This window comes from Rhinatrema bivittatum, chromosome 7 (assembly GCF_901001135.1).
Source record: "Rhinatrema bivittatum chromosome 7, aRhiBiv1.1, whole genome shotgun sequence".
NCBI lineage: Eukaryota > Metazoa > Chordata > Amphibia > Gymnophiona > Rhinatrematidae > Rhinatrema > Rhinatrema bivittatum.
The window spans coordinates 51,979,458-51,996,208 of record NC_042621.1 but is presented as its reverse complement, the minus strand read 5'-3'; the positions used below and the strand labels follow the sequence as shown (position 1 = coordinate 51,996,208).

The following is a 16,751-nucleotide window of genomic DNA, read 5'->3' as shown; positions in this document are numbered from 1 at the left end:
TTCAGGATAACAGTACCTAGGCAGTTTATGTATTTAAGCATCATTATGGCATTGGATTTTGGTAGTGTTATAATTAAGACCAGTTTTGATTTGTCTTGAGGGTTTGTACCCATAACTTAAAAAAAATACAGAATAATGTTCTAAAGCAGCGCTTCTCAACTGGTGTGTTGCGTGCTACCGGTCTCTCACTGCTCTTCCCCCCCTCTTCCTTCTCCAAGCGAGAGGCAGGCTATCTTCACTGCTGCCGTTGCCGCCCAGGCTATCAGCACGTTCAAGCCCAGATGGGAACGGCAGCAGTGTTAGTGGAGGCTGGCAACTGTGGCTGGGCCTTTTCTTCTTCCCGCATCTGCCCCACCCTGGCCCGGAACAGGAAGTAATGTGCAGTGGGGTGCGCGGGAAGAAGAAAGAGCCATGCTGCATGAAAAAGTGGCAGCGGCAGCCCAAGCAGTAGTGTGAGCCCGAAGCAAAATCAGAAGCAGCCTGGTAGTTGGAGTTTGTGTTGCTGAGATGACACTAGAACAGAATATATTTTTGTAAGGTGAGTTGTACGGGGAATGTCATAATTCTGCTTTACATCCATAATTGTGGGTCAGGGGGGTTCCTGTGAATGCAAACTGTACTTTTACATTTAGCCCTATGATGGTCATGTGTTCAGTGTGTCATGCATGTGAGAAGCATTTGTCAGGTGTGTCCTGACAGAAAAAAGGTTGAGAACCACTATTCTAAAGTATTCATTACCTGGAAGCAAAGATTTTCCTAAAATTATTTTTTCAGATAGTGAAATTAAGGGCAGTTAAACTCCTGTAGGCAGAGACACTCATCAACCAAACATCAAACCCCCTTAAGGCTATGAGAAGTCCTGGTTATATGACCTTGTTTTGCTTGTTCTCCTTTTAAAGATCAGACAGAATTCCTTCATTTCAAACCTAATCATGATCAAATGGACCCAGCCCACACTTACTCCTTCCAAAATAGCTTTAGAAGCTACTACTTCTATTCATTCCTTACAAAGGAAGAGTAGTTATGAGCTGGGAGCTACACATTTGTTAATGAGAAAAAAAATAAGGGAGATGTAGAGAGTACCTTGGTTTCTCCCAGGACAAGCAGGATGGTAGTCCTCACATATGGGTGACATAATCAAATGGAGCCCTGTCACGGAATACTTTTGTCAAAGTTTCTAGAACTTTGACTGGCACAATGAGCGTGCCCAGCATGCCATTAACCCTGTCTCTTTTTTTCTGCGCAGCAAGTTGCCTCGCGGTTAGGAGCTCTGTGAGAAATTTCCTCATGGAAAAATTTGATTTATCTTCCTAAATTCACTCTCACCAGGGTCCCCCATCACGCTCCGTTCCCTCCGACACTCGGTAAGTGCTTTTCCCACGATTCGCAGTCTGTTCCCGCCGGCATACCTCTTGGTGCCAAACAGTTACCGACCACTCGCCACTTTTTTTCGGCATGGCGACCGGGTTTAGAAAATGCCCCGAGTGTCCGAGGACCATGTCCATAACGGACCCGCACAATGTTTGTGTTTTGGGCCCTGCACAATGTCCGTCGCTGCCCCAGTTGTGCACAAATGACCCCCAAAGGCCAGCGCGCTTGACTGGAGAAGATGGAGCATTTGTTTGCTTCAAAATGCTCTGCTCCATTGACTCCAGTACAAGTTGCGCCGACTGGAGAGGGTCCATCCACGTTGGAGATGCCACGCCAGGAACATCGTGGAGCGGGTGACCTTCTGTCACCGACCCCCTTCGAAGGCATTGGCATCATCCTCCTCGTTGCTGGAGAAGGACCGGACCGAGCACCATGGGAAGTACCGGCACCAAGCATCCCCGCCCGGTGTCAGCACCGATACCACAGCAGCATCGACTTCCACCGAGCCGCCTGCAAAGAGGAGCCCCCATCCGCCTCTGGACCTGGGACCCCGAGGCGTTCCCCACCAATATCTGTGTCAGGTACTGAGCCTCCACAGACCCCCTGTGGAGGCTCCAATAACACCTAGCCTAGCCCAGGCGCACAGACCCCCTGTGGAGGCTCCAATAACACCTAGCCTACCCCAGGCGCAGTGTTGTCCACACCAGCCTTCAGGGAGGAGTTGGACAGACTGAATGCCCTTTGGGGCTTCCAGTTGCCACTGGCATCGGCCCCCCATACCAGAACCGGCGCCCTCAATGTTTGCACCGCTCCTCGAGCGCCTAGACATGCTCTTCGGTGCCCTGCCGACTCAGCCTGTGCTATCGGACACGCTGGCATCGGGTCAACCATCGAGGCCTCCACAGATCCCAATTCCCATACCAGGTTCCTCTGAGGAGGAAGAGGCAACTTCCGGCCTGATCCCTTCATGGGAACCACTGATGCCGGAACCCATTCCAGGACTGTCGGGGCTGTCAGTACCTAAACGCACCTCATCTACTTTGGTTCCCTCGATGCCAGCACCGCTTCCTTTGACACCGGTGCCGCTTACATCGATGCCACCTTGTCATCCATTGATGCCTTCTCGCCCTCTCGGCTTTGGCATCCTTCCTCCCTCAGGAAGCCCACCGGGAGAAGGAGAAACTCCCTATGATCCATGGGAGGATGCATCCTCGGACCATTCCTAACAAGCTTCCGAAGAATTGCTCTCAGAGCCTTCACCTCCAGAAGAAATGCATCATTCTCCTCCGGAAGACCTCTCCTTTGCCAGCTTTGTCAAGGAGATGTCTGAGACTATCCCATTTTCATTGTTAATGGAGGAAGACGCTCGCCCCAAGATGTTGGAGGTCTTACAGTTTGTAGATGCTCCAAAAGAGGTAATGGCAATACCAGTGCACAAAGTTCTTCTTGACCTCTTGCACCGCCTGTGGGACCATCCGGGTACTGTACCTCCAGTTAACAGAAAGACAGATGCTATATACCTGATCCAACAAGCCCCAGGCTTTCAAAAAAACCAGTTGCCCCACCATTCTGTAGTGGTGGAATCAGCCCAAAGGAAGGCTAAAAGATCCTGTCCTCACTTCTCTGCTGCTCCTGGTAAGGAACAGAAGGCATTGGATGCATTGGGATGTAGAGAGTCTTTCAAGGATCCATGTTAATAGCGCGAATATCAGCGTACCAATTATACATGACCCAATATAATAGGAATCTCTGGAAACAGGTCCAGGAATTTGCAGAGACCCTACCACAGCAACAACAAATATAGGAAATATATTTGTAGGAAATACCTACAGTACCTGAATGTAAACCGGTGTGATATCTCGATTGAGATCGAATGTCAGTATATATAAATACATAACTAAATAACAAGAAACCTTGACCTCCATCCTACAAAAAGGATTGGAAGCAGGTAAACACAAGGTTAGGGCTGCTTACGACTCTTTTGAAACAGCAGCGGGCATCAGTGCTAGACGCTGGGCCTGGCTCAAGGTCTCAGACCTACGCCCGGAGGTGCAGGACAAACTTGCAGATTTCCCCTCTACAGGTGAAAACATGTTCGGGGACAAGATTCAGGACGCAGTGGCCCAGTTAAAGGACCATCATGAGAGACTGCGTCAGCTTTCCATTGTCACCTCAGAGACACTCTCCATACCCCTCAGGGGCACACGTAGGGACACCAGGAAACAATTCAACAGACCTTGTAGATATTATCCTCCTGCCTCTCGTGCTCGACCAGCTCGGGCCCCTTAGAGAGGAGATGCACGCCAAGCGAGAACTCCTAGAGCGCAACCAGCTCCACAAGCTGGTCCTTAGACTGAATTTTGATTCCTTTCCAGAAAGCAGCAGCCAACCCGAATCACCAGTAGGAGGCTACCTCTGCCCCTTCGCAACCAATTGGCACCCAATTACCATGGACCAGTGGGTACTATCCATCATAACCCACGGTTACCGTCTAAAGTTTTCAACTATCCCCCCGGACTCCCCCGCCCATTCCAGCCTGGAGCTGGGACGATCACACAGGACTTCTCGACCCTTCTGTTGGCCGGGGCCTTAGAAACGGTTCCCTCGACTCAGCAGGGGAGAGGGTTCTACTCCCGGTATTTCCTAATCCCAAAAAAGACCGGCGGCCTCCGGCCTATTCTGGATCTCCGTTCCTTAAACACATTTCTTTACAAGGAAAGATTCAGAATGGTGTCTCTGGGCACCATGCGCCTCTCCTAAAACAAGGGGATTGGCTCTGCTCTCTGGACCTTAAAGATGCTTATGCCCATATTGCAATCTTTCCTTGTCATCTCAAGCACCTGCGATTTGTAGTAGGTCACGGGCACTATCAATACAAAGTACTTCCATTTGGCCTGGCCTCTGCGCCCCAAGTGTTCACGAAGTGCCTGGCAGTCGTGGCTGCACAGTTAAGCCGCAAGGGCATCCATGTTTTCCCATATCTAGACAACTGGCTAATAAAAAGCCAGTCCAGACAAGGAGCTCTTGACTCCCTCATTTCCTATCGTGTAGCAGGACCAATGGGTATAGTGTGCTCCTGATAGCAGATTTCAATCTGACGTCAGCACTACATATACCCGTGCAGGAAGCTCTGCTCTTCAGTATTTTTCAGTCTCCTTAGCAGTTTGGGAGTCTACACACGCTTGCACAGCGTTAGGAAATCCAAACCAAAGAAGAAAGAAAATTCCAAAATCTTACCTCTACAAGACGAGCCCCGCTCTCCTGCGGTGATACTGAAGGATCCCTCCCCCAGTAGAGAATTCCTGAGGTGATTTCCGAGATCCCTCAGAGATAAACCTCGGTCCGGTAGCCGCTTCTCGGTGTGGACTTAGCCCCCAGGAATGGGAGTGGCTGAGATGCAGTGGGTGCAATACCGAGTGCGGCGGTGAAGGTATTTCCCTTTCCCCCCGCAGTCGGAGACCGCCCGGCACGAGACCGGGAAGCGCCAAGACAAGGTAAGGTAGAAAACTTTTCTTAAAGTCTCTTGTCTACGAGGCTCGGATAGCCGCACAGATCGCCCCTCGGCGTCTGTTCCATTGGGTTGAGCAGCCCCGTCCGGGCTAGACCCCGATTCAGTGCAAGGGTCCTCTTTCGTGGAGATCCTCTGGGGGGGGGGGGTCGCCATCTTGCCCGCGTGGTCGCTGGCGCCATCTCCCTCCCCCCTTTGATCACCATATTGTCCACACAATTGAGCCGTGCGCACAGCAGTGAGTCGGGCGCAGAAACTACTTGTGCATATAGCGGCGCGCACGCACCTGTGCTGTGCGCACAGCAACGCACACAAAGGTGCTGGGCACACAGTGGCACGCTCAACGGCGCCAGGTGCACAAATTAAGCCAGTGCGCACAGCGACGCGTGCATCTCTCGCTAGGCGCACATAGCGGTCTGCACGCACATCTTCCGCAGCTTGCATACACATCCTCGACGCACCTGGAGCGCATATCTAAGCCTCCCAGTGCGCGCATCTAAGCGCACAGACAAGTTTTGAATGACCCCACGCTCTCAAATCATGGCACCACCGGCTAAGAAAGCCAAGGGACAAGCTCTCTGCCAGCCTGCCACCTGAGAGCGGCACAACCCAAAGTGGCTTCGGCCCTTTGCCTGCAGTGCAAAGAGGCCCTGGGGGAACCAGAACAAGGAACACCCCCCCCCCCCCCCCCCGGCCAGTAGAGGAATCTAGCTCCACCAACGACAGTACCCCGGACCTCTCTATCCCCGGCTCGGTCCCTACTCGGTTCGGCCCCTCGGGCAACATCGCTGGCTTCAGTATGGACCCAGGAACCTTTTCCTGGGTAGAATTTTTCAAAGGGCTGCAAACCTTTGTCCAGGCACAATCGGTGCCACCGGTGACACAGTCTCAGCCTCCACCAGAAGACCAAAACCTGTCAGGCCCCTCTTGGCTTCCCCGAAACGTGCCCCCTCCGGACAAAAGCCTCCTCTTAGGGGACACGGACACCTCGGAGGAAGAACCAGACTTCCTGGAGGAAGGAGAAATCCCTCCAGGAACGGAACCATACCGAACCATGATGCATTTCTTCTCCAGAGACGAGTTACCAGACCTCGTGTCTCTGAGTTTGAAGGAGCTGGCCATCCCAGGCACAAGCGCCACAGCAGAGTCAAAGACGAACCCTCTGCTGGTTGGGTTCCGTCAGGCCTCATGCCATTTCCCATTGCTGCAGGCAGTACAACAACTGATCGACTTGGAATGGAATGCTCCGGAGGCCAGTTTCAAAGGAGGACGGGCCCTAGAAGCCTTATATCCACTGGAACCCTCAGCCAAAGAACTTCTGGTGTTCCCCAAAGTGGGCGCCATGGTCTGCGCTGTCACGAAGCGCACTACCATTCCAGTCGAAGGAGGAGCGGCACTCAAGGATGCCCAGGACACAGACGTCAGGAATCCATCCTTAGTCATTTGATGCAGCAGCTATGTCACTACAGATCGCTGCCTGCTGAGCCGTGGTGTCACGTGTCTGCTTATCACTTGCCAGGAACGCTACCACGCCCGTCAAAACATTAGAACCAGCGATATCCTTCCTCACGGATGCGACATCCGACCTGGTGCGCACCTCAGCCAGGGGCGTCTCATCCATTGTGGCAGCCAGAAGACAACTCTGGCTCCGAAGCTGGTCAGCCGATGCGACCTCCAAGATGAAACTCATGAGAATGCCCTTTAAAGGAGCCCTCCTGTTTGGAAGTGAACTGGAGAAGTTAGCCGACAAATGGGGCAAATCCCCAGTACCTCGGCTACCAGAGGACAAGAACAAAAGAAGCCATCGCCCCTCTCCCCAAACATCCAAGGCCAGAGGATCACAGCGCTTCAGACCATACAAGAATACATACCAAGCACCTCGCCCCGCAGGCAGGGGCCAGCCCTTTTGGAACACACACAACAAGAGGGGAGCTGGCTCAGGTCCAGGCCCCAGCCGCACCCCACAATGAGAATCAACAGACCCATCCACAGGAAGAAGCCATAGGGGGCAGGCTTGCCCTATTCTACCAAAGATGGGTCGAGATAACGTCTGACAAGTGGGTCCTAACCATCATTTGAGAGGGATACTATCTGGACTTCCACAGCATCCCCCTAGACAAATTTGTGAAATCCCCTTGCCACTCCCCTCCAAGAGGACAGCAGTGGAAACCACACTGACAAAATTGCTATCCCTAGAGGCTATAACACCGGTGCCCACGCATCAACAAAATACTTGGTACTATTCCATCTATTTTATCGTCCCCAAGAAAGAGGGAACGTTTCGGCCCATCCTGGACCTCAAGTCTGTCAACCACTACCTGAGGGTACCATATTTCTGCATGGATACCCTACTTTCGGTCATAAGGGCAGTACAGCCGGGAGAATTTCTGACCTCCCTGGACCTGTCAGAAGCCTATCCTCCCATCCCGGTCCATCACGACCACCAGCGCTTTCTACGCTTTGCGATCATGGACCACCACTACCAGTTCCGGGCGCTACCCTTCGGACTAGCTACTGCCCCTCGGATGTTCAACAAAATCATGGTGGTAGTGGCAGCGACACTGAGGAAAGAAGGAATCCTCATACACCCGTACCTGGACGATTGGCTGATCAGGGCAAAATCTCCAGAAAAAAGTCATCAGGCGACCACCAGAGTCAAGAATCTACAGCAGAATCTCAGGTGGGTTGTCAACACAACCAAGAGCTGCCTGCAGCCCTCCCAATCCCTAGAATACCTGGGAGTCCGGTTCGACACCCAACAAGACAAGGTAGTCCTTCCCCTTACAAGGAGAAGGAAATTGATAGACCAGTTGAGAAAACTGTTGAATGGCGCTCGCCCCACGGTATGGGATTACCTCCAAGTCCTCGGCCTCATGACATCGACCCTAGAAGTCGTCCCATGGGCAAGGGCTCACATACGACCACTACAAAGTTCCCTACTGTCACGATGGAACCTGATGTCCCAGGACTACACCCTTTGCCTCCAGTTACCGGCGGATATACGGATCCAGCTCCTATGGTGGCTACATAAGACCATCTGAGCAAGGGAGTAAGGCTATCCCCACCGACCTGGGTCTTGCTCACGACGGATGCGAGCCTATGAGGGTGGGGAGCACACTGCCAGGAACTGACGGACCAGAGGCAATGGGACAAGGAAGAGTCGGGATGGAACATCAACCGACTGGAAGCCCGAGCAGTCAGACTAGCCTGCCTGCGATTCAGTCACAGACTCCGGAGAGAATCGGTCCAAGTCATGTCAGACAACTCCACAACAGTGGGCTACATCAACCGCCAGGGAGGAACCAGAAGCCAAAAGGTGTCCCTGGAAATAGACCCCCTAATGGCATGGGCGGAAGCAAACCTGCAAGGGATCTCAGCCGCCCACATCACATGAAAAGACAACGTCACTGCGGATTACCTCAACAGAGAAAGTCTAGACCCAGAGGAATGGATGCTGTCGACCACAGCATTCCAGTTGTTAATAAACCACTGGGGAACTCCAGCCATGGATCTTCTGGCAACCCGGTCCGATGCCCTCGTCCAGACCTGGCCACAGGAATATCTGCTATACACCTTTCCTCCATGGCCACTACTGGGTGGGATCCATCCACAAGGTAGAACACCACAGGGGGCTAGTACTTCTAGTGGCCCCGGATTGGCCAAGAAGGCCGTGGTACGCAGACATGCAAAGGCTTCTGGAGGGGAGCCCCCTGTCCCTACCCCCACACAGGAATCTGCTCCACCAAGGACCGATCCTCCACAAAGACCCAACTCGATTCTCTCTTACGGTCTGGCCATTGAGAGGATGCGCCTGAAGAAGAGCGGATACTCGGGGGCAGTGATTGACACCTTGCTCCGAGCATGCAAATTTTCCACATCTCTAACCTACATACGAATATGGAGAATATTCGAAGCCTGGTGTGAAGACTGTGACATACTTCCGCAGACAGTCAAAATCCCCACGATCCTGGAATTTTTGCAGGACGGCTTACAGAAGGGATTGTCTCTCAACTCCATCAAGGTTCAGGTGGCCGCGTTGGCATGCTTCAGAGCCAAAGCGGACGGCATCAGTCTATCTTCACACCCAGACGTCTCCCGCTTCCTGAGAGGTGTCCAACAGATCCGACCACCACTAAAGTGGCCGGTACCCCTATGGAACCTCAATCTAGTACTAGACTTCCTAGCGGGAGCTTCCTTCAGACCTACCCACGGGCTGTCTCTACGGCTTCTAACCTTGAAGACGGCGTTCCTAGTGGCAATATGTTCAGCCCATCGCATCTCCGAACTTCAAGCACTATCCTGTCTGGAACCATTCCTCAGATTCACACCGGGATCCATACAGCTACTCACTGTCCCTTTCTTCTTCCAAAGGTGGTTTCTCATTTCCATCTAAACCAAACCATCTTGCTGCCATCTCCAGACAAGCATAAGGATTCGGAAGACTCTCGCCTTCTTTGGCATCTTAACGTTGGCAGTCTACTAGTCCAATACCTGGAAAGGTCGGAATCTATATGAAAGACGGACCACCTATTCGTCCATCACAGCAGGAAGAAACAAGGAGAAGCAGCCTCGCGGGCAACCATAGCCCGCTGGATCAAAGAAATAATCAAGGCGGCCTGTGTAGAGGCAGGAAAGCCTCCACCTCTACAAGTTAAGGCCCATTCCACCAGAGCCCAGGCACTGTCCTGGGCAGAAACAAAGATGCTGTCGCCCGCCGAGATCTGTTGGGCGGCGACATGGTCCTCCAGTCACACCTTCTCGAAGTTCTATCGCCTGGATGTCCAGGCCCGGGAGGACACAGCATTTGCAAGGGCAGTACTGAGTGGGCCACGGGCAGCCTCCCACCTGGTTCGGGAGTAGCTTTTGTACATCCCATTGGTCCTGAATCCATCTGCTACACGCTAGGAAATGGAGAAATTACTTACCTGATAATTTCGTTTTCCTTAGTGTAGACAGATGGACTCAGTATCCCGCTCACGGCTACCTCAGAATACGGAAACCTCGGGTGACAATACCCGAGAGCAAGACAAGCACTGGTAAGCCACGCTTTACCCCTAGTTAAGACACCCATAATTACCAGGTGTTGGTGTTTCTCGGTTGAGTGCACTGGTGGTCTCCAGCTAGAATTCACGTCAACCAGTTCAAGTTAATCAAGTTATTCAAACACACATATATCCACAATTGCTTTTTTGAGGAGAATACTGAGGAGCAGAGCTTCCTGCACGGGTATATGTAGTGCTGACGTCAGATTGAAATCTGACTCCGTCTCCAACTGCTATCAGGAGCACACTATACCGATTGGTCCTGAGTCCATCTGTCTACACTAAGGAAATTATCAGGTAAGTAATTTCTCCAATATCACTATACGGCTTCTGCACTCACTGGGGTTTCTAATCAACTACCTGAAATCCCACTTAACATAGTCTCACCATCTCTCCTTAATAGGAGCAGACCTGGACACCAGAGTGGCCAAGGGGCTCTTATCCAACGACCACGCAACCACACTGTCCAACCTCGCCAGCTGTATCCGCTGTCGTCAAACAGCCTCGGCTCGCCAGTTCCTCACGTTGCTCGGTCATATGGCAACAACAGTCCACGTCACTCCAATGGCATGCCTAGCCATGACGCTGACACAAAAGTCTCTCAAATCTCAGTGGCACCAGGCCACATAGCCACTTTCATCCCTTGTCCATATAACGAACCAGCTTCATCTATCCCTTGCCTGGTGGACGCACAAGGCCAACTTACAAACAGGTCTTCCCTTCCAGCAACCAGCTCCTCAGGTGACCTTAACCACGGACGCCTCCAACCTAGGTTGGGGAGCCCATGTCGAAGACCTTCAAACCCAAGGGATTTGGACAAAAGCCGAAGCAACCTATCAGGTCAACTTTCTAGAACTTCGAGCAATGCGGTATGCCCTTTACGCGTTCATGGACTGCCTATCCAACAAGGTCGTCTTGATTCAAACAGACAACCAAGTAGCAATGTGGTACCTGAGCAAACGGGGGCACGGGCTCTTATCTGCTCTGCCAAGAAGCGGCGCAGATTTGGGCCTGGGCCCTGTCGTATTCCATACTAATGCGAGCCACTTAACTGGCAGGCACACAGAATGCAGTGGCGGACCGCCTCAGCCGAAATTTCCAGCCCCACGAGTGATCTCTCGATCCCTCTGTTGCGAGCAGAATCTTCCACCTGTGGGGATCAACCGAACATCAACCTCTTTGCATCCAATCAGAACCGCAAAGTGGAACGCTTCTGCTCCCTGCACAGGGACCGAAGAGCACCAACCATGGATGCCTTCGCTCGCCCCTGGAACACAGGCCTCTGCTATATGCGTACCCTCCGATTCTGCTAATAAGCAAGACTCTTGTGAAGCTACAACAGGACCGAGGCTCAATGATACTCACAGCCCCGTATTGGCCACGCCAAGTCTGGTTTCCCATACTTCTCAACCCGGAACCCATTCACCTCGGCACGGCACCCAACCTCATAACACAGAATCACGGCAAGTTGTGCCACCTAAACCTCCAGACCCCTATCCCTGATGGCCTGGATATTGAAAGGTTGATACTACAGTCCCTCAATCTTTCTAGTAACGTCTCCCAAGTCCTCATAGCTTCACGAAAGCCTTCCACTCAGAAATCCTACCGCTCTAAGTGGAAGAGATTTACCATGTGCACACAGGCTTAGATTCCTTTACTTGCCCCACACCAGAACTCTTAGATTATCTCTGGCATCTCTCGGAATCTGGTCTTCAAACTTCCTCCATTGGAGTCCACCTCTGTGCCATCTCTGCTTGCCATCTCTGCTTACCATCAAGGAGTAGGGGATGCCCCGATAATGACTCAACCCCTTGTGGGTCGCTTCATGAGAGGCTTACTATAGCTTAAGCCTCCTCTACGACCACCGGTCATGGCATGGGACCTCAATGTAATACTTGCACTGCTCATGCGTCCTCCTTTAGAGCCCCTGCACTCTTGCGAACTCAAGTATCTTAGCTGGAAAGTAATTTTCCTGGTAGCTATCACATCTCGCAGAGTCAGCGAGTTGCAAGCCCTTGTAACATACTTGTCCTACACAAGGTTTCTCCATGACTGGGTGGTTCTCCACACGCACCCTAAATTCCTTCCTAAGGTGGTAACGGATTTCCACTTAAACCAATCTATTGTCTTGCACACTTTCTTTCCAAGGCCTCACACTCACATAGGTGATCGAGCTCTGCACACCTTGGACTGTAAACGTGTGCTTGCATTTTACTTAGACCGCACTGAACTCCACAGAAAGTCCAACCAACTCTTTGTTTCTTTTGACAAAAACAAGCTTGGAGTTGCGGTGGGCAAGCAGACTCTCTCCAACTGGTTGGCAGACTGCATTGCATTCTGCTACCAGCAAGCAGGCCTTACACTTTAGGGACGAGTGAAGGCGCACTCAGTCAGGGCCATGGCAACGTCAGTAGCACACTACCATTCAGTACCGATTGCCGACATCTGTAGGGCTGCGACGTGGAGCTCTCTCCACACCTTCACAGCCCACTACTGTCTGGACAAGGCTGGACGACAAGACTGTTTTCCAGTGTAAAAACCCAACTCGTCCTACCTCGACTCGCTGTGAATCTCAGGCTGCCTCATCATTGCCAACAGCACCCCAGTTGTTGTGCCTGTTGCACATGTTGTGTGCTGCTTGGCCTGCTTCATTAGGAGTCAGCTTGCTATTCACCCATATGTGAGGATTACCATCCTGCTTGTCCTGGGAGAAAGCAGAGTTGCTTACCTGTAGCAGGGGTTCTCCCGGGAATGCAGGATGCTAGTCCTCACGAAACCCACCCGCCACCCCACGGAGTTGGGTTCGATACGATTTTATTTTATTTTTCGCATGTACTTTTTGCTACACACAAGACTGAAGGGGGGACCCCGTGTGGCCACAGGGTTAGTGGCATGCTGGGCATGCTCAGTGTGCCAGTCAAAGTTCTAGAAACTTTGACAAAAGTATTCTGTGACAGGGCTCCATCTGATGATGTCACCCACATGTGAGGACTAACATCCTGCTGTCCTGGGAGAACACCTGTTACAGGTAAGCAACTCTGCTTTACGTGCAGATATAGTACTGTTGAATTTATGTATAGAAACATTTTATTTTGCAGAAAACACAGTAGTGGTGAACAAGACACAAATGCATTACCATCGCCACCTCTGCTTGCCACAGTAGATGATCTGAATCAGGTATGGTTTTCCAATTGAGAACATAAGTAATTTTGTATTGAGAGCAATCACTAAACAGTATAATATAGAAGAGATGGACTGGGTGAATAATAGGAAGGCTCTGCAGAAGGGCACAGAGCTCTTCATGAGTAGAAATAGAAATAGAGCCTATGGTGGGATATATGAGAGAAATGACTGCTGATCGTTGTTGTTGCAATGTTGAATACTCACTATAGGTTTGAATTCAGTCTAATGGCAGTTTCGTGTAATGAAACAAATGGAATAATTTAAGCTGCTTAAAGCTGACTTCTAGAGGTCTGTTAATCTCAAAGCCATTGTATAAACACAGACACATTTCCTATCCTTTTGGACAGGTTCCATTGATGGAGTATTAGTTGTCTGAGGTATAAGGAAAACTTGTAAAGTAACTGTCTATGCTCCTGTGTAGTGCTGCCCAAAGTAGATTCCATTGATTCTTGTGGGGGTAAGGAGGAATTGTGAAAAAATAAGGGAAGGGGGGATAACTCAGAAGAGATGAAGAAACAGCAAGGGACTGACATTGTGCTACCTATAAATTAGGTAGCAAGTGAATTTTTGTAAAATCCCAAAGTGCATTAAGGTCATAATTTTAACTTTTTCAACTCCCCCCCCAAACCCATTTCATGTCTTATCTATATCACTTACTTTGTATATTGCACATTTTCCTAGCTTGTAGCCAGATGGACTCAGGACCAATGGGTTATGCTCCCCTGCTAGTAGATGGAGACTGAGTCAGATTGCAAAGCTGACGTTACCCTAGATACACTCCTGCAGTGACCTCAGCCCTTCAGTATTTCTCCATCTCCAGCAGATGGTGGTCATACCTCTCCCTATGGGAGAAAATATTGAGCCCTGCTCTCCTGCCAAAGGTCTCTCCCCCAGCTGAGAATTCCTCAGGCAATTTCCGAGATCCCTTAGAGTTGTGCCATGGTGTGGTAGCCGGTTCCTGGCGTGGACTTTGCTGCTTAAGCAGCTGAAAGGCAACGGGTGCAGGAAGCCGAGCGCAGCAGTGATGACCAAAGTCTTCTCCCCCCACAGCCGGAGACCGTCTCTGTACTCAGCCAGTAAGCGCTGAGCCTAGGTAAGTTTAAAAAAAAAAAATGTACCTCCCGATTCAGAAACATTTGGAGGGGTTTTGGTAAGAGTTCCTCCAGTCTCCTTGCTTGGCGCGCCATTCCAACGACAAGTGGGCTTCTGAGTGGCTAGGCCCTGCTTTAGGCTTGGTCAGCACACCGTGTGGTAAGCAGCGGTGCCATCTTGTGCGCATCTTTGGGCTTGCCATATTGCCCTTCATAGAACGTCTGTACATGCAGTGCGTGGGCTCTGTGCACAATGTCGCAGGCGTACATGCACACACAACCTACTAAGTGCAGAAGACAGATAAAGCCAGGCACATGGGCTGTGTGTGCACCTTGCCACATCCCACCTAGGTGCCCGAAAACTGTGACAATGGCTTCGGCAGCCAAGAAACATAAGCACCTTTCTCTCTGTGCTGCTTGTCATATTAGGGCTTCACAGTCTGACCTGGATTCCAACTTATGACAACTTAGGAAGCCCAGGGAGAGTTGGCCTCTCCGGACTTTGCTAAGCCCAGCTCCTCCCATTCAGAGGATGCTAGCCACAGCCTTAACTGGAAGTACCCCGGGACTGGGTCATCCATGGGAGAGGGAAATTCAGTAGCACCTACCCCAGTACCTCCTGGACTATGCATGGACCCAGCTGCCTTCTCTTGGGTGGAATATTTTCAGGGCCTTCATACAGGCACAGTCTGCTACCTTACTTGCCCCTGTCTGAACGGAACCTCAGCTGGAAAGCCCTCCCTCTCCCAGTCCTATCGGCAGACCTCGAGGCATATCTCACCTCACCAAGGATATCCCTGGCAGGGACCTGGACGGCACAGACAAAGAGGAAGGATACAGATTCCTTGGAAGATGGGAAAATTTCCCCTTGTTTAGAACCGTATTGGACCATGTTACAGTTTTTTTCCATTGAGATGAATTGCCGGCCCTGGTTTCCCAGACCATGAAGATGCTGGGAATTCCTGGGGTGGACTCTGATGGAACCAAAGAAGAATCTCATTCTGATTTCCCTATGGAAAGCCTCTTGCTACCTTCCAGTATTAGAAACCATCCAGTAGTTGATTGACCTGAAATGGGATTCCCCAGAAGCAAGTTTTAAAGGGGGACGAGCATTAGAAGCTCTATACTGGGGTTATGTGGGGTGATGAGCTAGGGAGGACATGCTCATCGGGAGCTCCGGACGCCACTCTCCCACATCCAATGGCATCTTAATTTACCGGCATTACCCACTAGGCTCCAAGACCTGGGTGTAATCGGCTTATGTCGATAGTGCATTATATGCAACGATCTCCCCGGCTGATGGCTGCTAAGAGCGCCAAAAAAGATAAAGACAAAGAGAAGGGGAAGGCCGCGGAGCCCAAGATGGCGGTGGCTCTCGGCGACCCGGAACCCTCCCTGCCGGGGCAGATCACCATGTCCGTGCTGAGATACGATAGCTGCCACGTTAGATGAAAAACTGGTGGGCATTGTGAATCAGCTCGCTGAAGTGAAGGATGCGCTATCTGAGTTGATCCCGAGGATAGAACAGTTAGAGGGGCGAGTCTCCATGATGGAGGACGAAATGGCGGCCCTCTCAGCTAAAATGGCTGCGCAGGAGACTGCATTAAGTGAGTGCCTTATGAAAATCGACGATCTGGAAAACAGATTGAGGAAGGCGAAACTCCGGTTTCTCGGGTTTCCGGAGGCCATTAGCGATCGCGAGCTGGGTCCCCTTTTGGAAAAGTGGCTCCCGGAGGTGGTAGGCCTGGCAGAACTGCAAGGCCGCATATGTGTGTGGAGAGCGCACCGAATGGGGGTGAAGCAGGCGAGGGATACCCGTCCCCGTATAGTAATCGCTAAAATTTTGAACCATACCCATAAACAGGCTATTCGGATGTCCTACAGGGAAAAAACTGAGATTTTGTATCGGGGCAAAAGATCAGGGTTACACAGGACTACTTCGTGTGTGTTTCCCAGATGAGGCGAAAATTCTCTCCGATCTGTTCTCAGCTGGTTGATCGACAGGTCAAGTTCGCATTCCAGTTCCCGGCCACACTGAAGATGTGGGATGAGGGGAAGGTACATACATTCCCAACCCTGGAAGAGGCGCAGAAATTTCTACAACAACGTTGGGGGCTGACAGGATCTTGAGAGTTGCTTCGGATGGCCGGCAGCTCAACATGAAAATAGTTAATAGACTACCTGCTAGTTTGATATGCAGGAGGAACGGCTATAATACACAAAGTTTGTTTCTTTTTTTTTATTTGCTGGGATGAGCGGCTGGTTCAGCCGCAGTGAACAACAGCCATGTCAGATGGAGGCCTTCCCCGGGGAGCGATGATGGACCGGCTACTTCAGAAGACTGGAGGGGCCCTCCCAGTCGAGATGAAGGACCCAACATACAGCAGAAGGACTGGCTTTGGGAAGACAGCGAGCTTCACAGGGGGACACCGGAACCAGACGATAGGCTGCTTCCTCTCCGAAACGGTCCTGGAACATTAGCTGGGATAGTTTCTTAATTTCTGTTGAGTGCCTTGAGGGAGGAAGATGGTAATGGGGGAAGAGTGGTGCCCGAAC

The 16,751-nt window shown here is 51.3% G+C and overlaps 1 protein-coding gene across 2 annotated transcripts in view; it reads left to right on the top strand.

The window, feature by feature from the left end:
* KIAA0355 (KIAA0355 ortholog) overlaps positions 1-16,751 on the top strand; it is a 288,245-nt gene that overhangs the window by 243,398 nt on the left and 28,096 nt on the right. For both annotated transcript variants that reach the window (XM_029608369.1, XM_029608370.1), the window contains exon 13: positions 13,020-13,098. In XM_029608369.1, the coding sequence (XP_029464229.1) occupies positions 13,020-13,098 (79 nt within the window). The remainder of the gene's footprint in view (positions 1-13,019; positions 13,099-16,751) is intronic.